This window comes from Daldinia childiae (assembly GCF_008694065.1).
Source record: "Daldinia childiae strain JS-1345 chromosome Unknown Scaffold8, whole genome shotgun sequence".
Taxonomy (NCBI): Eukaryota; Fungi; Ascomycota; class Sordariomycetes; order Xylariales; family Hypoxylaceae; genus Daldinia; species Daldinia childiae.
In genome coordinates this window covers 929309-953208 of record NW_022984649.1, presented here as the reverse complement: position 1 = coordinate 953208, position 23900 = coordinate 929309, and the positions used below count along the sequence as shown (strand labels likewise).

Genomic DNA, 23900 nt, shown 5'->3' with positions numbered 1-23900 from the left:
ACTACACACTACACACTTACACACTACACTACACTACACCACGCTACAGTATACTACCTACACTATACCAAGCCCAGGCTTGCTGCATACACATCCATACACGTCCCGTACATACCCTTACATATCGCCCGTTGCTGCAGATTCCGTCATAGCCTGAAGTTCGCGACAGGGCGTGCCAGCGGGACAAGTAAATAGCTCTAGGTCATAATTCTGGGACCCGCGCGACAGGGCAGGATTGACGCACTCGTCTGCAGCTAAGCCGCGCTCAGTTGCAAGCCCTACCACTTGCAACGTGTCAGAGGCAGGGACACATCATCTCTACCTTGTAACCAGCTGTGCGAGCTGGCAGTCCAAGAAAATTTTACAAGAAGCTACCACCCGCTGCAGGTAGCCAAATATGTCGGATTCCCCCCAATCTCCTCCAAAGGACGTTGAGCCAGGTGTACAGTCACCCGACGATGAAGCACAAATGAACGACCCTCAGGACCCACACGGCTCTGGCCTTGCCTATGAGTTCGAGGTAAAAGAGCAGGACAGGTGGTTGCCCATAGCCAATGGTGAGTTGAGACCCTCTCCGACTCTTGTCTCTGATTTGGTGCACCCGAGTCTGCTTTTGGGATCTGGCCTGCAAGCTTCGAAGAGTATCGCTCCTGCGGAGCTCTGACCGCGGCGCGTCCGTCAATTGGTGCTTTATGGGCCCCCTTAGCTCGAGACAGCCGTGCATCAGCAGAAGGCGTCCATGTCTCACGATTCGTCGTCTAAGTCGCCAGAAGCGCCTCGCGCTTCTAAAGCCGACAGGTATGATGTTTACGATGCTAACATACGAAACTTCGCTCCAGTTGCCCGGATCATGAAAACCGCACTACCCGAGAATGCTAAGATCGCAAAAGAAGCAAAGGAGTGTATGCAGGAGTGCGTGAGCGAGTTCATCTCCTTCATTACCAGCGAAGGTGAGCGTGCAACTTTATTTTTCATCTCGCTAGCCTTTATTCCTCCTGATGCAAGCGAAGACTAACACCGTACACAGCATCGGAGAAATGCCACCAGGAGAAAAGGAAAACCGTTAACGGCGAAGACATCCTATTCGCTATGACGTCTCTGGGCTTCGAGAACTATGCGGAAGCATTGAAGATCTACCTGTCTAAATACCGAGAGGTACTGTTTCCGCCGGCGTCCCTTGCTTCGAGGCGTGCACGCCGCCTGTGCCCGACATTGCTTATGAGTAGTGCTAACCAATGACTAGCAGTCCCAGTCCAACCGGGGTGAAAACCAGCAGAACAGGCCGAACAGCCAGGGTTACGGAGCCAGCGCGCCGAGCGGATCCGGTGCTGCTGGAACCTCGGGATTTCAAGGAGGTGACGGGACGGGAGGCATCGGCGAATCAAGCGAAGGCTATATTTACGCCCAGCCTAGTCACAACGGCGCGGCCGGCGAGACCTATTAAGTTTCGCGCCAAGCGTCCGTAGACGAGATAACCGGGTTATAGAACCTCGACCTGATTTCTAATATCTAGTTTGAGACGGTCTATACTACTTTCAAGTGTGTATAACTACTAGGATTCTGAGGGTTTCGGCGCATTCATCCCCAGATTGGTTCTTCGGATCAGGGATGAGTGTCCATCTTTTACCCCCTGTATATGGACTCGCAATGGATGGCGATGGAAAGGGGGGACTGCGCGTTAAAAAAAGGATCTGGTTTCGCACTTTTTCACTTCGATAGATTCCCCGAGGCGTTCTTCCCCCCCTATTCGGTTCTCAACGTTTCTCATGATCAGTCTTGAGATTCCGCGTCAGTTTACATTCGGCAGTTATTCTAGCTTCACGAGGGTTGGAGAACAGACCAATTCTCGAAGCATTACAAGCTACCTATATAGCATTATTTCATTATGTTGAGAAACGAATTTACTTTATGATTTTCCCCTCTGGTATATTTAATAGGTTGTTACTATGTTGGCTTAACTATAGCTATAAACCCTCACAAAACAGATTTTTAATAAGGGTTCCTACGGAAGTTCTTACAGGTCATTTATGATTATTATATTAAAGATCAAATTCTTTGAGCACTGGTAAAAGAACTAAACTTTATCTTAGTCCTTGATTGATATATTAGGGGAGCTCATTAGTATATATTGATGCTTTATGAGGTTTGGAGGTTTGTGTAAGTCGATTGGTCTAACAAAAATCTACTCAGGTACCTTGGTGCCTACTACAGGTACCTAAGGTACGTAAGCACCTAGCACCTATGTAGCATGGAAATTATAGAGCTTACATAATGCACAGACCATTTGATACAGGCCCGTCGTTGCCCCTCCTACTTGTCATCAAAAGACCCCTGTTTTTTTTTTCTGTGGATGCGGGCGTGCATATCGCTGAAATTTTGTGATTTTTCTTCTTCTAAAAATTCTCTTCACAGCCTTGCCGATTCGCGTCAACCTCGCGATCTTACCATAAAATAGCACTAGGACCAGTATGCCGGAGTACTGCATAATAGAGTCTACGGTGGTTTGGACTTGGTATTCGATAGCAGACTTGAAAACAACCTAAAATTCTGTAAACAAACCTCTATGTCACTCGTTATGACCAGCGCCACCCCGCAGCAGCTCGCTCGGCCGCCGGCGAAGGCCATTCCGCTTAAACCCATATTGAAGTCGTCTTCATCATTACTCAACACTAAAAGAACTAGCGATGACGCTGGCCTCGACAGTGATAGCATGGAAGCTCCCGAGAGTCCCCGAAAACGCCAGAAAGTAGAGTTCGATTTAAACAATATCGAGATTCACGAGATTGGAATACGATCAGTAGACGAAGTAAAACAGGAGGTTAGAAAGGCCTTGGATCGCCATGATCAGGGAGACGACGAGGACTACGACATATTGAAAGAGACGCTATCTGGAAAGCAGTCGTTATATGAAGATGACGAAGACGAGGATGCGGATCCTACTTTACCAGCAAAGCGACGTCAGGAACTTAAGGTTTACTTGATCTCACTTGCAAGCTTCTCTCCTCGTCTAGGTAGATCATGCGACGGTCTGGTTAAGAGCATTTTACAATGCCAATGGCTTGGGCGGGACGAGCAATTTGCGAAAATCTACGTCCAATTCCTCGCGGCTCTCGTCAGTGCGCAAGGCGCCCGTTTAACACAAGTCTTATCATCCATCGTCGACAAATTTACCGATTCTCGACCCTCTGATTGGGCGGTTCCTACCTACCCTAGCGTCAACCGTGAGACTGCTCAAGAAAGACTTCACATTGCACTACGATACCTAATACAATTATTTCCCGCCGCCAAGCCTGTCCTAGAGCATCTTACAGCTACTAAGTACCCCTTCCATGACGAGTCAAAGCGTATGCATTTGGTATATGTCGACAATCTTTTGAGACTACGATCATACTGCCCTGATCTGAAGACTGAGATCATGGACCTGATCGTCAGCCGCCTAGTAAAAATCGACGTGGAAATGCAAATGGACCTGGACGATATGGACGATAGGCTTACTACAATGGTGGCGATGGCTCTCCGTTCTTCTCGAGAGAATAGAAATCAGGACGAAGAAGATGAGGATGAGAGCGACACTGAGTCGATAGACAGCGATGAGTCTGAAGATGACGAGTATACGCGCGTGAAAACAGCAAAAGAGAATATCGAGAAGATGGATTCTGTTCTTGATACCCTCTTCGAGCTCTATACGCCTAGCTTCGCTGACCCGGACTCGGACGAAGCTCTAGAGGCGTTTGAGGACCTACTATCCGAATTCTCGAACATCATCTTACCTACAATTAAATCAAGACATACTCAGTTCCTAATCTTCCATTTTGGCCAGAAATCTGAGAGGCTCATGGACGCGTTCTGCGGCACATGTATCAACATTGCTTTCGAATCTCAACGTCCAATGGTGCTACAGCAGGCGGCGTCCGCCTATTTAGCGAGCTTCGTCGCTCGTGGAGCACACGTGCCAGGTCATATTGTCGTAAAGATCTTTGAAGTTCTAGGTTTCCACTTAGATCAGATGCGAGCCCTCTACGAGATATCATGCCGTGGGCCTGACGTCCGCCGATATGCGCCATTCTACTCGCTAGTACAAGCGTTGATGTATGTTTTCTGCTTCCGATGGCCGGATCTCATCAAGTCGGTACCCGAAGAGGTCGATACAGATGACCTTTCATCGTATCTAGGCCAGGAGATCGAATGGGAGCCGGAGATCAAAGATATCATGCGTCGTAATATCCATTCGAAGCTGAATCCACTCAAAGTCTGCTCGCCAGTGATCGTGGATGAGTTCGCAAAGCTAGCCCATCGGTTTGGATTCATGTATGTGTACCCAACTATCGAGTCGAATAAGCGACTTCGTCTATCACAGTTCTCAGTCGGTGCATACTCTAGCGGAGGTGCCCTACGCGATCTATCTTTCGATATGAACGATGAGAGCTGGCAGCAGCTAGGATCCTTCTTCCCATTCGACCCGTATCAACTCCCAGTAAGTAAGCGGTGGGTAGAGCAGGATTACCTACCATGGCGGTCTATACCCGGCCTCGACCGAGACGAGCAGGATGAGGATATTGACGAGGAGGAACGAGATGATGAGAACGAAGAAGTGGACGAAGATACCGCCACAGAAGAAGAGCCTAGCGAGGACAAATAGTTACCTACCTAGGTTAGGTACTTGATGTAGATTCTACGATATGCATTTAATCGGCGTTGGTACTTGGTAAGGAGGGGCTGGACAAAAAAAAGGGAATGATACCTGTATTTAGGGATGGCGCTCTCGGTCAGAATTTGACCGTAATGATTTGATATATGTTTCTAGGATGTTGAGCGTTTTCCCCTTCCTAGTCGATCACGCCTTTTTACATCCGAAGTTAGATATATGTTGGTCTCTAACTTGCTTATCCGCTTTATAGTAGAGAACCTTATGAGACTTGTATACTACATACATACATACATGTACTCGCCGCAATTATTGTATTTCGGCACGAGTTCTATAATAACTAACTTGAGATTCTATAAAGACAAAAAAAATAAAATGGAATCAATTAAGTTTTTAGGTTATAAATCATTATTTCCTTTTATGCCTTGTTGCCTTTAGTATTATATTATAACCCCTGCACGTGCGTCTGGAAAGTTTTCGTTCGATTCTTAGAAGAGGAGACGGAGATTCCAAATCACTGGCCTCTACAACCCCCTGGAACTGGAATAGCCCCACGTTTCTGCTTATGCTTACTTGTTCCCGTTGCTTTGTAGCCGCACCACCGCCATAACGATAACAGTGAAAAATCCATTACTCGTCACATGCGGTACCACTGTCCCGGGTAACACCACCTTAGCGTCGTGTAGTCTTTGCTAAGATATTGATTGTTGTTGTGTGTGCGTGTGTGTGTGTGTGTAGTAGGAAATATGGCCAGCTCATCGTTGGAAGGAGAGGAGGAAACGGGTAGCATTGCGGCGGAAGATAATCGCAGTACTAAAAGTGGCAGATCGAGACCCTCGTTTACCGACTATTGGAAACGCACGAAGCAGGCGGCGAGACATATTACCTTCGTCTCGAGTAATCCGGAACAAAGCACAGGTATGTGATTATATGTCATATGTCATATTGTACATACATATGCTGCTCAAACGGGCTGGGAGTATTTGTCATAGGGCTGAGGCCGTCGCGTGCCAAGCATAGTATTGGTTGGTAACAGAAATAAAAATCACGGCGCCCGCGTTGGCTGGTTGCTGTAGGTGTTGTGCACCAACGAACGCAGACTATTGCGGGCCTTAGGGGATGGTAAGGTTAATAGGGGCGGGACGAAGCAGCCAAGAATACTAATGGATGTCCTGTTTGTTTTCTCTGTTTTATCCCCCCTATACGGACAATAAGTAGCACGCACATCTTGGCTTCATGTTACCTTCGTCTGGCCCTAGTAGACGACCTGCATCTTGCTAGTGGTCATACAGCGCAGATAGGAGCTTACTAGACTGCATATGTTTATTTTCATATTTCCACATATATATATCTATGTATATGTATCTCAGACATATATATATGGCCATGTCGTATATCGTACTAGTCAAGACTAACACTTGGCTATTCTACACAGGACCCAGGAAGACAGATTCAAACCAGGAGGACGAGGACGAGGACGACGATCAGCAGGAGGACCAACACCAGAGCGCGCAAGCCAAGGCGCTAGCTCGACGACAGCAGGTGCGCAAGGCACAGAAACAGCATCGCCAGAGAAAAGTCAACTACACCAACCAGCTCGAGATGGACGTCGCCAAGCTGCGCGACCTGATAGAGCAGACGGAGCGAGAGAGTCTCGCCATCAGGAACGAGAACGAGACTATCCGCCGCCGTCTGCTCAGAAACCCGGCTCCAGCACCAGCTCCGGTTCCGGTTCCGGTTCCGGCTCCGCAGGCTAGTCTGATGATGCCGCCGCCGCCGACGTCGACGTATAGGTCTTCGACGTCCCTGCCGGAGTACACCGTCAGTCTTATTAACTCGTCCGAAGCCCTGGACAAGCCCATGTTCCAAGTCCAGCGGGTGTCGGCGCAGCAGTCGTCGTGGTCTCCGCTCGGCGGGTTCGCAGGCGAGCAGATGGCTTCTGGTGCGGGTCGTGGGTTTGAAAGTGCTGGGGTAAGGGGGAGGAGGTTGTTGACGCAGACGGAGACTGATCAGGCGATCAATTTTATCCTAGAGTACGAATTATTCTTTTTTGTTTTTGTTGCTCTTATTATATATATATATGTATAGGGGGAGTCTCTGCCCCTAGCCCTTGGCAAAGCTAACACGGTCGAACATAGACTCGAACGCATCTGCTGGAACCACTTCCACCCCTCGATGTACAACCACAACGACTACGACCCAGAAGCGCGCGAACACGGGCACTCGCTCATGGTCAGCACGATGGCGCTGCGTAGCGCACCACCAGAAGCATGGGCACAAATCAGCGCGGAAAAGGCTCGACAGGCCTCACTCCCCTCCCAATCCCACTCAGCACCTCCTCCCTCCCTACCTACTTTCCCCTTAGACACCCATACCCACACCCACTCTTCCCACTCTTCCTCCCCCCATCCCCATCCCCATCCTCACATCCACCCCCACAGCCACGCCAACATAATAACATCCTGGCCCACCCCCAGCACCTCCAGCGCCGACCTCACCCTCGAGAACCTGCGCGGCCTAGCCGCCGCCCTGAACCCCAACCCGGAAGAGTCCGCCGAGCTGGCCCCCGTGCAGGCCTGGTTCGAGATAGCGCGTCTATACGGCGGCGTCGCGGCCCTCCTGCACGACGCCGCGCGTCTGGAACGTCTGCGCTCCGAAATGGCCGCCGTCGTCGACTGCATACACTACGGCGCTGTGATCCGGCGCGCCGATTTCGAGAGTACGCTTCAGAGGGTTATGGGGCCTCCTGTTGGAGGGGGTGGGGGTGGGGGTGCTGTGCCGGGTGGGTATTCTGAAGGAGGCTTTATTTGATGATATCTAGGTAGATATGCTATTAGGTTAGGTGCTGAACGCCTGGGTGGATGGGGGGAGAGGAGGAAGGGAGAAGCAAGGCGAAGGAAAATAAAATTTGTTTACGGCATAGGGAGAGGACGAGATTTACGTGTATATATATACGACTGGAAGTAGGGCAGAGCATACAATGTGAATAGCGCTGGATTAGGTTGGATTTCTAGAAACAATATAAAAGTTGTCCGGAGAGTTTGCATAAGTATAGAAAAGCAGTCCTAGAGAATCATTCTACATTATGAAGATTAATCAACGTACGGAGCCTGAGTTTTGTAAAAGGAGATAAGTTAATTATCTCCCGAGAGCTCTATACTACCCAGTTACCGTATAATCAAATCAAGGCATATCGCCGTGTAAATCTACAGCACTAATATGATGTTTAACAAGTTGTCATCTACTTTATTCACCTATCTCACTAACGTTCTAATCCGCTCGCGGGTAAAGTGTTACACAGCTAGGTCCAATACGCGGGATAACCCTCGACCCGCCCCTTATACTCCCCCAGTTAGCTACAATTACAAGGCTTTAACAATCGTCCGCTCATCAAACAAGTCTCTCAACAGACTGTCCACACACGTCTCGACGTCCAACGTACCCATGGCATACGTGGACTCAAATGCGTAGATACTCAGCTGTGCGAAGAACGGCCGCAATATCTTGGCTACCAGCTCGTCCTTTCTGTCTACTGTCAATTCATCGCTGATACCTCCCGGGAGGCCTAGAAGCGGCCTGCGCTGAGGTGGTCCGCTTATAGTTGTCGCGGCTGCCGATTCTGTCTGTAAGGCTGCGGTGGTTACATTGGATGCTACGTTGCCTAGTTCTTCGGACAGCTCATCTACGAGTGCTACCGGCTGGTAGCTAGGAGATCGGTAGATGGAGTCGATGGTATCCGTGACGAAAAGCCACTCGTGTAACTGGAAGTCGTCTGGTGCTGCAGCGATGAGCAGATCTAATAGCTTGCAGGCCTGTAGAATGGACGTGTTGCTAAAAGTGTCCGATGAGGCGCTATTGTCTGGCGCTGCCACAGAGGATATAGCTGCGTGTAACTCTGCATTGATGGTTGGCCATATAGGCGCAAGATGGATAACGGAAGTCCGAAGTACAAGGGCACGGACCACCATATAAATCTCGGCGCGCGTAGTTGAGGAAGGCGAAGATGTAGATGTCGCCGCTAGGAGCTCGATAAGGCGCTCGAGGATAAGCGGAAGGTCTGTAACGAACGTGTCTGTACCACACGCAAGAATTATAGTGGCAACGCGGCGCAGATTGAGCTGTGTCTTTCGGTCCGCTTCTAATCTTGCCGAAGTAGCACCTACTCCGAAGACTATACCGGCTGTTGTGGGTGGTGTTATTCGTCCTAGTATTTCCGGCATCCGTTCCTTATCTGCAACTGTCCAAAGTTTTAATAGGGGTAACCAGTCGCTTCGTACTAGAATAACGGACGAGTTGAAGAATCTAGAATCGTTAAAAGCGTCACCGATATCCTTCTTCCAGGTTTTCTGATTATTTGGGAGCCTGGTCAACTCTTGAAGTAGAGTTAATGTGCTCTTGGAAATAGTGTCGGGAAAGGCCTTTGAACGGATAGAGGGGCCAATCACGTTTGTAGAAATAGCGCCTGCTGCTGTCAAAACGCGATCAGATTCTACGAGGATTTTGGGTAGGTTAGGCACGATGTGAGATAAGATGCCGACCACGTCATCTGCCCTCTCGGCTGGCAATATAAGACGACTCTCACCGACTTTGGACTTCTCCGACTGTAGGGGTGATTGGCCATCTGTAAAGGACGCTGGTCTCGTGGTGAAAATAGCTGTCAGCAGTCTCAGAAAAAGATCCTAATTTAGTGTCAGCAGTAAGTTCAACATCTTTGGAATATATATAGAATACGTACCCCGAGCTCCCTTCGCATCTTTCTTTGCTCCCCGAAGTTTGTGTTGTCGACCTTCTCTCCTAGAATTGCTGCGAATTCCAAGAGACTTGGTAATGTCTGCCTGTGCGGGAAAGGATTGCCTAATAGATCTCTTAAGAAGATCATACAATCTTGCCAGATTTCGTCCATCGCGTCATCTTCAAGAGACCGAGCATAATCAACTAAGAAGATGACTAGATCTGTATCTTGTAGTTCGATAGTTAATGTTGACTTCCTAGATGTCTCTAACGCGCTCGGGTTTGATCGGCTATATATCGCGTTAAAGATAGCGGGGATAGTATGCCTTGGACGAGATCCATCCAGAGCAGGGAGTAAATTGAATACTTCCGAGTGTTTTGTTGTGTCAGGATCAGTCAAGGAATTCCGCCAGATATCAACTACCGTCTCTAAGCATTCTAATGCTTCGGCGGCGAATACGTGTTCTAGTAGGCGTCTAGCCCGGTTTCGCATGCGCAGCGATGTGTATTTGAACGAGGAAGCCGAGTCAATATCTAGGCTAGTAGCTTCGCTTCCTTGTCCCCAAGACCAGATCTTGAAGCACATCCGGACAGCATCCTGGAAGGCAAGCAGAACAGTCAGCCTGTCATTGGCTGTCGCGCTTCGAGACTGAGGAGCATCTGAGTTGAACACACCAGATACCATGTTCCCGAAGAATCCTTGAGGCTGATCAGGACTCTTTATAGCCTGAACCCTAGCTTCTGCGGCCAGCAGTTGGTCATGCGCCTTAGCGAGAACTTGCTCGAGTGCGTTGAGTAATGATATAAGAGTCGATTCCGGAGCGTTAATCCGCTCTGGTGGCTTCCCATTTTGCTTAAAAGTCTCTTGTAGGTTGCCAAATGTACCGGCAACCTGACCGCAAAGCGTTTCCACTAAAGGAATAAGAACTTGGAAGATAGAGTCTGAATAGAAGGGCAAGCACTCTGTGAGGAAGCCTACCCAGCTGTCTAGGACAGGCCGACTACTGGACGACTCAAGACCGGCTTGTATACATTTAATTAATGAAGGCGGTGGTGGGGTTATCTCAGGAAAATGCTCGAGGGATGCTGCAGACAACCGCACGCTACCGGATGCGTAGCTCATAGCCCGCTTCTCTCCCATTGGCGAAGACGGTGGTTCCACGGGTGATGCATCTCGAAGTTTCAGCGCGTCGAAGGTGACGTCGAGTAGAAGTACTTGAATATACGGGTCAGGTCCTCCAAGGGACTGGGTGAGACGATCAATTAAGGTGTCTTCTAATTTTAGACGAGACAATCCATCCGCGTAAGGATTTAATAGAATCTGGTGTAGAAAATTCAATGCGCAACGATGAAGTTGAGTTATTCGAAGCTGTAGGTGCTTATCACTCGGAAGTATATTGCCAGCAATACATCGCATGCAAACGCGTAGGAAGAATTCTAGGAGGGATAAGCTATTTTCCGTACCAGCTAGTTGCTATTAGTGAAGATTCAAAAACTCTCTCATATGGAGTTATCTCACCTATTTCTATTAGACTCTGATTAGGTTCCTCAATTGTTCTCGTCGCAAGGACTCCCCAGAACGCGTCGGGGGCCCACCGGAATATGTTGGACAAGGTACGAAGATAATAGAGTGCTAGGTCAAGGTCATCTTCCGCTGAGAATTCAACAGATTGGCTCGACCCAACGGGATTAGCCGACGGAGGGAAAGTTCGAAGGAACTTAAGTTGCGATATTTTTGTGACGAAAATCGAGAATAGCCTAGGTTAGGTGTTTGTATTAGCTACGTAGCTCTTGTTACTTGTTTGGTAAGGGTTCAACATACTTATCAATACCAACCATGGTGTTCAACCAATTCTTTACCATCATAAATAATTGGCTTCGTTCATCTAGTAAAGAATCAAGCATTAAAAATAGGGGCCTAGTGAGCATGACGTCGTAGTGATCCATTCCAGACAGTCGAGTCGCCGGTCTAAATTCACTAATAGGGGTCTTTGGACCTCTTCGGTCAGAATGAGAGGCGTTATCTTGTAACGTATGAGACCATAAGATGGTATAACTCCGGCCTGGGTCGGCCGGTCTTATGGCGAATGTGCCTGTCACATCATCCTTAAGCATCAAATCAGCAATCACCGCTTCAATATCGCGGTTCGAAGTTGTGAGGGCTGTTTGCAATTGCCAGAGGCATCTCACAGTTTCGACATGATACTTCGGTTCTGTCAAAGATAAGAAGCCCCACGCGTGGCGAACTAACGGCTCAACTAGATCTGATAGGTGAGCTATCGGTATTCGCTCACCGGTATAAAGTTGCGTAGAGAGAAAAAGGATTGATTTAAACGAGATGAAGGGTATGTTAGGTGCTGATAACCGTGCTTGCATAGCAGAGAGTAGTTTTGCGGTATCTATCGTATACTCTTCGGGGATTTTAGATAGAAGAAGCCCCATGAGTCGGCTTCTAACGGATATCGCGGCCTCCTGGTTGGTGGTCGTTAGACTGTCGCAGGTCAGGCCGCACGCCTTTTCAATAAGGAGAGCTCCTACGGTCCGCGGCGCAAAAGGCGCTGGTGTAGCCTCGAGATTTCCTTGATCGGCGTCATAGAAGTTCTTAACCCTTTTAAGGACCTCGCTGTTTGACATAGAGGCCACTACCGGCCCCTCCATGGATCCAACCGAGCCTCGCTCTCCTGACCTGTTTGGGAACGCTCGCTGAGGAACGAGCTCGATTAAATTACGAGCAATATCGAGCGCCTGGGACTGAACAGCCGAGGCGCCGCTTCCATTTGGTGTTTTAGATGCGCTTCTATGGTCTCTTACGTCCTCGAGCATTGCTAAGATAGACAGGGCAGTTAGAGGCGCGTGGACGGTTATCATTTCCTCATCCCGGATATTAAAATGTGTCATGATAAATTGGACAAGTGCCAATTTCTCATTACGTTCTGCGTCCGTCGCATTACCCTGACCAACGGCTTGAGCCATAAGCCCTATCATTTCACCGAATATGAGACCGCTCTCGACGCCGTCAAAGAAAACACTCGCACTGCGTAACACTTCATTGAACTCGGCCTTGCTAGAAGCTCTATTTTCGAAATTCTTAACACTGACCATTACGGGCAGGAAGATTTCCGGCACTACCAGGCCACCTATCTCCCACCTATCCATGAGTGATAGACATATTCGGTATGGCTGGGCTCTTTCTGTAGGATTACTATTATAAGCGGTATTGATCATTGATAATAATGCTCGAGTTAGAGGATGCAACCCGTATTCTTCGAAATAACTCGTTTTGGAACCAAGAAACCCATGCTGGTCGGTGGGAGAAGTGGGTGACTTCGGGCCACTCTCTTGTTCTTGGCTTGAAGGTTCGGGTCCTAAAAACCAAGCCCAAAGTCGCCGATTGAGACTCATATCCCTCCGGATGACAACACAAGCAGCGGCTCGAAGCAGAAGCTCTAGGTCGTCACTCTTGACCCTCTTCTGTAGCACCTTCGAGTGTAGTGGAAGATGTGTAACCAGAAGGTCCAGAAAACCTCGTTGTATGAGGAGCTGTTCGTCTCCTAATCCGGATGCGAAGCATCTAAGGAGTAAACCCGGTTCAGGAGAAGTTACAAGATTCGAAAGCTCAGACGACAGCGCATCGGCCTCGGTCTCTTGGGCTTTATTTGGGTTTACCTCCTGAGTGATCGGGTGCCCTAGTTTTGGTAGTCTGCGAATGAGATAGGCAAGAGCACCAGGTCGCCGGCTCTGGCCTGTGATTGTAGCCAGAAAGAAACACTGCCAGAAGAAATCATCTCCGGTCGAATCTGTTGACGTAAGGTCCCTACAATTTGGAGGTCGGATAACCACCTTGAATTTCTCTAATATCTTGAGCGTTCGGTCAAAATCTTCGCTCGTTTCGTCTTCTAATCCAGGTAGAAGAGCTAAAATAACACTCTTCATTGCCGGCCGTAACGACCTAGGATCTACATGAAGAACATGGGCTTCGAGGAGATCGAGGAACGGCGCCCTAACGGTTAAGGACGCAAACGATAAGGTGGGCGCAAGACCTGGAAGGTAAAGAGGAAGGTCCTTGGACAGGCCATCTTTTCCTATAATTGAGAATACATAGGTATAGACCTCGAGTGCTTTCTGGTGTACACCGGAAGGGAGCGAAGGGTTTAAACATTGCGAGAGGCGCTTTGCGACTAGAGTTTTGGAGGGGATGGATGTTATACTAGCTTGACGTGCTTGTAAGGCCTATAAGAAATATGTTAGCTTAATATTGATTCGCAATAGTTACAGATATAAGATATATGTATGAGGCGAAGCTCTTACTTTAAGCAGCCTACTTAAGAAGGATATATAATCCGCCCATTCTTCTAAAGCTGTATCAAACAGCGACAGGGCTCGCTCAACGCCTGACGCGTACTTTCGGTAGTGCTTATCTTTTATAGGTGTATCCTCTACAGTTTAACTATGTTAGCAAGGCATGAGTAGTTGAAGAGGAATATTGGCATTGGTGTGAAGTACCTGCGCCTAGTTGATTTCTCCATTGTCTTACAATAGGTGTATTTTGTCCAGAGCTATCGGGAGAGATGGAACGACGAGGACCAGGTTCGAGTGCCATAATAATTAACGTAGCTGATACTAAGGAGGCACAAGTCGTAAGACCATAGGGTCGCGTTCAAGACAAGAAAAATCGAGGCGCATATCTTTGCCGCGGCGCATCTGTTTTGTGAGTTTCGTTTGTGGTTCAAGAAAGGGCCACAAGACGATAGGTACAAGTAATAAGGCATAGGCTGAAATAATTGAAGCGCATTGGATCTTTTTTTGCGAATTACGTTGCAGGCACCCGCTAAACCGCTAAACCGGTACAAGTTACATCCCGTTCAACTTGTCAGGGTACTTCCCGATTGCATAAAAGCGGTACCTCGAAACAGGGCAGGTTTTAGAGCTATCTCATTGGCTACACTCCCCAGCTTTATGCTAAAGATATCTCCCTTTCCGAAACCACCACTAGAATTAGGATAACCAGGGATGACGTTTAAGGGTAGATAACGATAAGGTGATCCACCATTTCCACCACTTTAACTCCTGTATTGTAACTTTAGAGTAAGCTAAGCTATTACATACTTCTTGGACTTGATACCTAGGTATAATTAATTTCTCAACCTCTTCTCCTAATGAGAGCGTATCATAAAATGGCGATAGATAGTTGAGATTAAATGCGACTTACTATTCGATAAACTAAAAAAAAGGATGATACAGCGAATCTTTACGGAAACGGAGGTACGATGAGCGCGGAGAATGCTGGCTCATCAGGGGACGCTGCCGCCTTAGGCGGAGAACGGCCTCCCCCTTTACCTCCTAGACCGTCTCAAACACAAGTCAATGATTCAACTACGGCAGTGCCGGAGAGGCCGAACTTATCGTCAAAACCGACTACTGCAATTTCATCTATGAATATCCAGACGCTTTCATTTCCAGATGGGTCACGTGGAACCTTCTCGACAGTCGGGGAGAATAATTCTCAAGGCACGGAGCAAACGTCTAGTTCGACAAATGCCGGGGCAGCAAGCGTGGGCTTTAATTCCATGGGCAATGACATAGACGAGTCTATGAGTATCATGAGTCTTGCACCTACTTTACGACCACCGGGAGACTTAGAGAGTCTACTTGTCGGAGACATGAGCAAGAAGAGTCCCGCGTGGATGCTCTTACATTCGCAGTCCGCAGCTGTGCAGCCCTTTGAAACTATCAGGGCCGATGAGGGTACGATTTTCGCCGATTTCGCCCGCGAATTCGATGACATACCCGAACCCGGCGAGTCCTGGAGCGACGAGGCCAGACTAAAACTTTGGAAGTCTAAGCTCAAACACTTTATGATTTTATCGTCGGCTGGCAAACCGATATATAGTAGATATGGGGACCTGGAAATGATCAACTCTTCAATGGGCGTTGTACAAACCATCATCTCGTTTTATCAGGGGGCTAAGAACCCTCTTTTAGGTTTTTCTGCTGGAAGTACTCGGTTCGTTATCGTGACAGAAGGTCCCCTTTACCTCGTCGCTATAAGTAAGCTTGGAGAGAGCGACTCTCAGTTGAGGGCTCAACTTGACGCCCTCTACATGCAAATCCTATCAACCTTGACGCTCCCAACTCTCACTAATATTTTCGCTAATCGGCCATCCACCGATCTACGGAAACCTCTACAGGGTACTGAGTCGTTACTCTCCTCTTTGGCGGATAGTTTCACTAGAGGATCTCCATCTGCTCTATTAGGAGCGCTGGAATGTTTAAGACTGAGGAAATCGCACCGACACGCCATCAATAATGCTTTTCTAAAGACCAAGACCGAAAAACTCCTCTACGGTCTAATAGTCGCAGGCGGAAGGCTAGTCAGCGTCATCCGGCCACGGCGCCACTCCCTTCACCCAAGCGACCTACAGCTTATTTTCAATATGCTATTTGAGTCTGGCGGTGTTAAAGCTGGAGGCGGTGAAAATTGGATCCCACTCTGCTTGCCAGCTTTCAACAACCGCGGTTATCTTTACATGTATGTTAGTTTTCTGGATGTTGATCCAGAGTCGGAGAGAAACTTAAGTGCGGCTAGCGAGGAGATTGCAATTATATTAATAAGCCCGGATAAAGAGAGCTTTTTCGACCTACAAAACATGCGAGACGACGTCGTAGCCGAACTAAAGAAAAAAGGACATCTAGACATAATCAAAACTGCAGCACAGCAGGGACGCCCAAAAATGAACGAGATCGCACCAGGAACCCACATCAGCCACTTCTTATTCAAGTCGCGGGCCAACGTCCAGTTCTGCATGCCCTCTCTGCGCCCAACATTTTCCAACCTCATCTCCCACCGGCGACTCATGTCCCTTTACCACAACCTGCACTCCACCATCCACGCCAAGCACACGCACGTAAAAGTTCTGCACTGCGTCGGGGAGGACACCACATCGCTAGCGTGGATCACGCCGATATTTGAGTTCTACTGCGTAGCCGGGCCCAACGCCTCGCGAACCGTCATGACGCAGGGCGCTAATAAGATCATGCAGTGGGCGAAGCGCGAGGAGGAGCGGTTGTTTATTATAGGCGGAGGCGTGTTTTGAAAAACAGAAAAATCAAAATTACCATTATTAATTATCATCGCGAATTACGCATTGCAATCTCTCCCCTATCCTCGCCTCGCCTGTAAGTGCCTAAGATAGGTATTGATGAAATCCTCGGCTTTTAATCGGATAACTGTCGCCATCGTATATGGTGCCTTAAGCAAGGCACCCACCCGTATCCTGCGGGCTTATAATAGCCTGGAAAACCACTGGCTCGTGCTGCTGGGAGTCTTCTTGCTGGCTCGCTCGCCGTTCGCCCCGGCGTTGTATGAGGCTCCCCTGCTCGAGGTAGTGCTTTTAGGTGCAGACAAGAAGCCATTATCGTACGGATCCTTGGGTGTGTGTCTGCTCGGGCGAGATCCAGAGTGGGCCCTCGTTCGCCGCAAGGGATTCTTATCCCCGTTGCTATTCCTATTCCTGCCACGCCTCGCAGCTCGTCGGGGCCGCGATGTCGGATTCGCAGAGTTAGATCCAGGTGCTTTTTGCCGGGAACGAAGGGGTTCGCTCGGCAACTCGTTCAGCTCGATTTCCTCTTGTCCGACATTCCCATTAGCCATGTCGGGTGGAGGCGTCGTGTCGAGCCCGAAGAAGGCTTTTATCTTTTGCCAAGTATCGGCGGCGATCTTGTGGCATGTTCCCTCCTGTGCGTTTAGGTGCTTGGTTAGAATTTGGTCTTGTCTTGGGGCTGGGGTTTGAAGGATGAGAACTAGAACTAGAACTAGAACTAGAACTTACCTTCCAGGGCCAAATCCTATCTCTCTTTCCTTGAGCCCTCTGGCTTTTCTGGCTAGGCGTAGACGCGTGTCTGTTCTCGCTCCTTTGTCCGCTGGTAGCTCTGTGTGCAGTACCATTCGTAGGTCTGCTTGCCGACCCGTTGGATTTCCCATTGGCCATTCCGTCTGCTACTCCCTTCACAGGCTCATTTGCCTGGTTGTTCGCCAGCTTCGGCTCACTGCTTCCGTTCAGTCGTATGTTGGGGTTTCCTTGGTAGTCCTGCTGTTGACTGCTGCTGGTGCTGCTTTGACCCTGGTAGTTGGATGAAAGCGGTGTTCTGTGCAAATAATCTTGAACCGACGACACGGCAGGTGCAGAGCGCTTTCCTTGGTTAACATGAGATGGATCCGGCTTCACATCTTCTACTCCTCCGAACTGAGGTGGTGGGGGTAGTTGTTCGATAAACCTCGTCCCTTGCGACAGCTGCTTTATCGTCACGGGATAAGGTATCGCATCATTTGCCGACGAACTTAATGTAGAAGAGCTGATCTCGTTGCGAAGTCCCTTCTCACGGTACTTGAAATAAGGGCTAGGTGGGCGAGACGAGTCCAGTGCAGAAAGGTCGATGTACTGGGCGGCGCTGCGGTGAAGTGATGGTTCAGCTGGGTATTCAGATGCAGGCGTAGAGGAATAAGATCGGTTTTGTGCATCAATATCGACATCAAATATAGATAAATTATTCTTGCTTAGCATAGTGTTGGCATCGCCGAACATAGGCAGGTGATTTCCGTAAGGGTCTATCATGGCTGCTTTCTTGCCGTTGGTATGCAAGAACGTAGGTTGTTGCTGGCTAGAAGAGCCCGTAGGAGATGATGCCATTCCGATCGTATGTATCTGCACTTTTAAAATACTCAGATACGTAAAGATGAGTCGGTTTTATTCTCGTTTCAATCGGTGCTAGTTATTGTTTGAGTGAAGAATGTTAGGGGGACTTAGCGACGAATTTCATTGCTAAGCAATAGTTTGCCCAAATAACTAGCACTTATCTACCACTGCTTTAATGTGAACGAATGTAACAAGTATGCTAAGCATAGATTCCCGATTATGATGCTGTTATCAGCAAGTTAATCTAAGAACCTAGCTAAACATATGTTATTAAGTATTAAGCTATTACTCAAGTAGAGAAAGGGAGAAAATGGGAAGAATGGGAGGAACAGATCAAAAGGGGGGAAGAAGTGCGAACAAGCCCTTCATATTAGAGTATGAGCGCAACTTATACTAGTCCCTCCTCAGCTTTAGCTATGACAAGACGAAGGTTATAATGCTGTCGAGTGCACTTAGTCACAGTTTGAATAATCACAATGCACACCAAAGTATACACATACTTCTCTATATTCTATAGCATCTGCTTAGATGTTAAATATAGCTGATTTAATCGCTATCTCCAGTCTTCTCTCAGACCTCTTTATCCCCAACAGATAATCATGTAGAAAATTTTATCTCTCTACCTAGCTCTTGTCTTGATTATTCACCGGAGCTAAATTCAGCATGTAATTTCAGTCAAAAATCTAGGGAAGCTCAGGATCAGTTATAAAGTCTGGGCCATCAAGTACGTCATGTTGTTGGAGACTATTATAAAGTGAACACAAAGGTAGCTAGCTACTGCAAGTACATGGCATGCTCAAAGTCTCACCAAACCCGATCTACCCTGCTTAAGGGGACCCTCAACGACGGTTTATACCAAGTTTCCTACCCCATTACTACCGATCCGACTACAGCAAGCAAACATGGAAAAGCATCCGTCCGGACCTGACCGGCGATGGGTCCAAAATTTGTTCCAAAAACTGGCTGATTAAGACCTATTTGTAGTGTAATCCAACGAAGGTCGAACCTATGGTTTTGAGACTTTCTGTTACGGACAACTAAGTGACTAGGTTAAGGTAATATTCCAACCCTGTTTCGTTTTTCAGGCATCGCGATTCTTTTTTGCGCATGCTCGCACTGCTGTTCTAGCGTTTTTGACCCATTTGAGGATTCTGGACCGTACCCTTCGACTAAATCCAGCTCGACCGTAGTTTCCTCGAATTGAATGCCCATCTCTCGAAGCGGATTGGCGACTGACGATATTAATATTTGATGGCGTAACACCTCGACTCGTCTTATTTCCCATCCCGCCCTGCTCGATAGTCGTGTCTGTTATCGTTGAAACTGGCCCTGGAGGTCGTGCTAACAGACAATGAAGGTCCGATAAACGTCTTCTCAAGCCCCGAGGCTGTCTGACATTAGAGCTTGCACGAGTTTCCATAGATCGTGAATCATATAGTGGTTTATTCCGAGCTTCTCTATTCGCCAGCGATGTCCGTTGTTCAAATTGAGGTGCTGCTTCTTTTGGTGGGTCAATGTCAGATGTGCCCCTAGTAGAAGAGTCCTCAATGCATTGTGGTTGCGGCGACTTTCCGTTTATTGAAGAAGGGGTAGGACTTAAGTTGGTTGAGAATGTGAACAAGTCCCTCGGATTTTGTCGTGTAATGCCATTTGTATGATCTCGTGCCTCTCCATCTACATTCCGGCGAACTCTAGCGGACGGGGCAGTACTAGCAACAGTGCTTCTGGATGATCTAAGTCTCAACTTATTCCTACTTCTCGTTCGAATACCACGATCGGCGTTTTGACCCCTAAGATATGTATGAGGAGTTCCAGAAGGCCAATATCGCTCCATATCATTATTATAGAACCCTGTTCCGGAGGCGATTGTAGCATCCGAGCTATTGGAAGTTTTAATTCTGAGTCTCAACTTTGGAGCACTTTTATGTAATCGTATTGCTCGATTATCTTTGAGATCGCACTCCGGTACTCTGACTACAGCATCTTTAAACTGAAGGAGGGTAGGAGACTTAGAAAATTTAAATGGGGCGAGAACCTCGACAAAGTCAGTATCGCTACTTGACGTGCTCTGTATACTTGGTGTTGGGGGTGGCATATAATCAGGATCTCCAGGCAAAGGTGGTAGGGCTTTCATTAGTTGAGGTATGCTGTTCTTCAGCTTTAGTTGACGCGCAGGTGAAATCGGTTTCGGTGAGACGATAGGTGTAGTAGAACAAGATGGCGAGATATAAGGAAAGCCTTCGTTGTCATCTCTGGGCAAGCTGCTGGTGCTAATTCTGGGGACTGCCTGGTTCCTCTTATGACGCTGGAACCGCTGTCTCTGTACGACTGTTGTCTGGGTTGCTGAGGATGAGATAGTATTACCGTCTCTAATTCCACCGTGCTTGTTTTCCCTGTTTTCCCTATTAGCGGCAAATGTGGCATTATCACGAGTATTATATTCGCGGGTGCCGGAACCACTTATGACCGTCATTCCAAGGTCACCACTCCGAGTCGCAGTTCTACTACAATCTGAATAAGCACGGGCTATCGTGCCGAATCCATTTTGAGCCTCGTATTCGGTATCGTGCCTGATGGACTTCGAGAGCTCTTGAGTTGGTTCAGAACATGGTCGTTTTATGATGGAGTGGTCTTGAAAACTTCGATTGGCTTGTCCTTCAGCTGGGTCCCCTACACCACTTTCTCCTACTTCATCTTCGTTTAGAGTCTCGCCCTGGGTGTCGTCCCTTAATATGACTCCTTGCTCGCTTCGAATTGTAGGAGCTCTACCACCTAGGACCTGGACCTGTCTCTCTGGAGAATGTGCCTTCGTCTTCGGTGTAGCTGTCAAGCGATAGTCCGCGTATCTATATGTTGGAGCGTCTCTTGACTCTAGATCAAGACTTGGGTTGAATGTATCCATAGAATCTCTACCTACTTGCGACGGCAATAGGTCAATATCACTTCCCCTTTCTAGCCTCCTATCCGTCTCTAAGCCGTCAAATGCGATGGATCTACTCTCGGAACGGATGGAACCGGTGCGGCAACGGGAAGGTACTCGATCCACCGTAGCTTGATAGTCTTCTACGCGACGCCCGTTCGTATCGTTCAAAGCTTCGAGCCCGTCTACCCTGCCAGGACTGCCACTACCAGCTTCAAAAAATGCCGAATCCCGCTCTCCAAATGCAACCGCTAGATTCTCATCGGAGTCCTGTAGTACTAGTGGGCGGTGACAATTGGATACGCGAGTAGGGACCGGAGCGAAAGGTTGAACTGGAGTTATAGCGCGCGGTTGTTTATTCTCGAACCCTTCGGTATAGTCGTAGTAACGTGGTACAGTAGTGGAAAGTCCACTCGGACCAACTCTAGGCGTGTGTGGCGTCCTGTGGTACATATTCACAAGTGAGGTAAGACTCGACGTCCTAGACGAAGAACTGTCGAACCTTTCGCGACACGGGGCATTATAAGATGCCATCGAGGCCGTGGAATGGGTCCGAATTGAAGAGGGTCTAGGTGGCCTATTACGGCTAAGAGGCGGCAGACCTTGTGAGGGTAGCGAAACAGTGGATAAATTGACGTCTGCTCGGAGACCTAGAGGAGCAGGTCTTCGTGGTGTAGGGGGGTAAGAGGGTTTGTATGGGCCATGGACAGTTCTCTGAAGCACATTGGTAAGAATTTAATAATTCCACATAGGGATTTTAATACTTACATATGAGGCTCGATCAATTTCCACCATACGACTATAGTCAACTCGCCCGCTTTCTGTAAGGGCCGGAGAAGCTGGGCGAACTCCAGGTCGCTTCAAACGCGTTGGATATGGGAAGGGCGATCGAGGACGTTGAAGCGGACCTCCACTAGCCTGACTCTGCAAAGTCGTTGTCGACTTATGATGAGAAAGGTGGCGGGATCCACACGTAGTCATTGAATATGAGCGCAGTCCAATGTCATCTGAACATGTGGGGGTCAATGTGCTTGTAGTGGATTTATGACTCTCCGAGTCGTGCATTGAAATTATTTCAGAGGCAGTGTCTCTACATAGGGAAATTTTGCCATTATTCCGACGTTGTAGCTCTTCAATAGAAGGACGAGGTGATGGGCGTTGTTGACTGATTTCAGAAAACGTACCTCTTCGTTGCGGCAACGGAGGCACAGGTTTAATGCTGAAAATCCCGATATCTCCCGTCTCTGTCGTAGTTTTTAGCATGCTCTCCAATGCACCCGGCGAAGGTAGCAAAACGGAATTCTCGTTGACACTTCGGAGAGGTTTGTGCAATGGGCGAACAGGGGATGGCCCGTGAGCAGATCGCCCATGAGAATAACTACTATGAAGAGTGCCATGACTTGAGCTATGCCGCGGCAAGCGATGATGATCCATCAGGAGAAGTGGTTCAGATGGAGAGGTCGGCACAGGAGCAAAGAAGAACACTAGATGATGAAATTAAAAAAAAAAAATTATTTGGGTTCGACATGGGGTTAAGAAGAGATCCTAGTTGGCTGGACCTAGAGCGACATCGAGCCTAATTTTTGGGTCTAGAGGCTTCGTCGGTTCACAAAGTCGCCAGACGAGATATGATGTTGAAGTCGGACAAAGTGGGAAAATGTCTGTGGTATTGCGAGAGTACCTATACACTTCATGTAGTACTAAAAGGTAGACAACTTCAAGCGTGCAAAAAGGTATTCAAAGGAAAGTCAAATCACCAAATTCCTTAGATGTGGTAGTTAGAGGAAACAGAGGAAACTGAAAAGGTAAGAGCACTTCTCATCTGACTACTCACCTGATCAAATACTAATCGTAACTTCTTAATACGCCAACTCGTAGATACCTTCCATATAAAAGCCGCTACCTACCCCTTTTAAGCTTTATGTAAGAGAGAGGGGCCGACATTATTAACCATCTATATCTTATAAGTAACCATAACTCTCACGGTATACCCAGATATCGAAAGATACATGAGTCTATATATCAACACGACATTTTCTAGTTCCTTTTAGAACTATTTCTTTTCTACACTTAAGCTATGATAAAAGCTAAAAGAAGCATTTCTTATTAACCCTATGCGAGTTATGAGTAGTAGCATAGATACCATTAAGTGTTTAGTAGTTATTATTAGATGTTTTATACGTAATTTTTATAGTAGCATAACTATTCATCTCCAAATAATTCGAAATATCCGGTACACTTTTGAATTTTCTACACGGGCAATTGTATAATGTATTTGAAATCTAGAGAAAGCTCGGAGGGAATTAAATACTGACCTAAGTATTTGCATTTTGAGATACTATGTAATTTATTAATCCTACTTCGTCCGCTCATATGCCTACCTGACCAGCTACTAAATGTAATTCTTTCAAGCGTACCTAAACTAATAAACATGACCTACTCAGGTTGTTATACTAACATATTAACTTTAGTCTCGAGAAATTAATAACGTTAAATCAAGCGAAATCGATAGTTAGCATGACTACTTGCAATTTCTCATTGAAGATGCTATAGGAAGTGGTAGCGTCGCAAAGACCAAATTTATTACAACGTTCAGGGTCCTGAGATGGGGCTCATTTTCAGCCTCGCTGCGGAATGGACTGCAATCTATGCAATAAATCTGGCAGCGTGCATTAATCAACATTCCATATGCAGGGATGGTAGATGTGATCAATGGAATAAGCTGCCGATATAGATATGCATATCACAAGGTCTCATATGTAGTCGATAATCCCCTTGATTTGTAACGAATCAATCCCTAGTACGACAATTTAGTAACCACCTGATAACAGCAGCCATTCAGCCATTCAGCCATTGCTTTAACGTTAGAAAGTTGACAACTGGCCAGTTGGAATACATTAGGTAGAGATTG

The 23900-nt window shown here is 47.7% G+C and overlaps 6 protein-coding genes across 9 annotated transcripts; 4 read left to right on the top strand and 2 right to left on the bottom strand.

Annotated features, from left to right (window-relative positions):
• Positions 1–397: 397 nt before the first annotated feature.
• On the top strand, positions 398–1444 carry GL218_07023 (Nuclear transcription factor Y subunit beta; the record flags this gene model as incomplete). Of its 3 annotated transcripts, none has more annotated exons than XM_033583765.1 (4): positions 398–557; positions 840–950; positions 1028–1155; positions 1247–1444. In XM_033583765.1, 4 exons carry the CDS (start codon positions 398–400, stop codon positions 1442–1444), a joined length of 597 nt encoding a protein of 198 aa, XP_033433098.1. The 3 variants fall into 3 exon arrangements, with proteins under 3 accessions (XP_033433098.1, XP_033433100.1, XP_033433099.1); XM_033583767.1 differs by having other exon boundaries at positions 1244–1444; XM_033583766.1 differs by having other exon boundaries at positions 717–950; positions 1244–1444.
• Positions 1445–2575: 1131 nt separating this feature from the next.
• On the top strand, positions 2576–4639 carry GL218_07022 (RNA polymerase I-specific transcription initiation factor rrn3; the record flags this gene model as incomplete). Of its 2 annotated transcripts, none has more annotated exons than XM_033583764.1 (1): positions 2576–4639. In XM_033583764.1, the coding sequence occupies one exon, from the start codon at positions 2576–2578 to the stop codon at positions 4637–4639; it is 2064 nt and encodes a 687-aa protein (XP_033433134.1). The 2 variants fall into 2 exon arrangements, with proteins under 2 accessions (XP_033433134.1, XP_033433133.1); XM_033583763.1 differs by having other exon boundaries at positions 2711–4639.
• A 752-nt stretch (positions 4640–5391) lies between these two features.
• GL218_07021 (uncharacterized protein) lies at positions 5392–7456 on the top strand (the record flags this gene model as incomplete). Its single annotated transcript, XM_033583762.1, has 3 exons — positions 5392–5563; positions 6081–6678; positions 6784–7456. 3 exons carry the CDS (start codon positions 5392–5394, stop codon positions 7454–7456), a joined length of 1443 nt encoding a protein of 480 aa, XP_033433101.1.
• A 551-nt stretch (positions 7457–8007) lies between these two features.
• Positions 8008–12478, bottom strand: GL218_07020 (Protein dopey; the record flags this gene model as incomplete). The annotated part of the gene is made up of 5 exons (XM_033583761.1): positions 8008–9324; positions 9381–10843; positions 10896–11134; positions 11199–11262; positions 11671–12478. The coding sequence occupies 5 exons, from the start codon at positions 12476–12478 to the stop codon at positions 8008–8010; spliced, it is 3891 nt and encodes a 1296-aa protein (XP_033433102.1).
• Positions 12479–14643: 2165 nt separating this feature from the next.
• Positions 14644–16470, top strand: GL218_07019 (Vacuolar fusion protein MON1; the record flags this gene model as incomplete). The annotated part of the gene is made up of 1 exon (XM_033583760.1): positions 14644–16470. One exon carries the CDS (start codon positions 14644–14646, stop codon positions 16468–16470), a length of 1827 nt encoding a protein of 608 aa, XP_033432839.1.
• Positions 16471–16658: 188 nt separating this feature from the next.
• On the bottom strand, positions 16659–22423 carry GL218_07018 (uncharacterized protein; the record flags this gene model as incomplete). Its single annotated transcript, XM_033583759.1, has 4 exons — positions 16659–17111; positions 17206–18078; positions 20759–21703; positions 21758–22423. The coding sequence occupies 4 exons, from the start codon at positions 22421–22423 to the stop codon at positions 16659–16661; spliced, it is 2937 nt and encodes a 978-aa protein (XP_033432838.1).
• Between the last annotated feature and the right edge of the window lie 1477 nt (positions 22424–23900).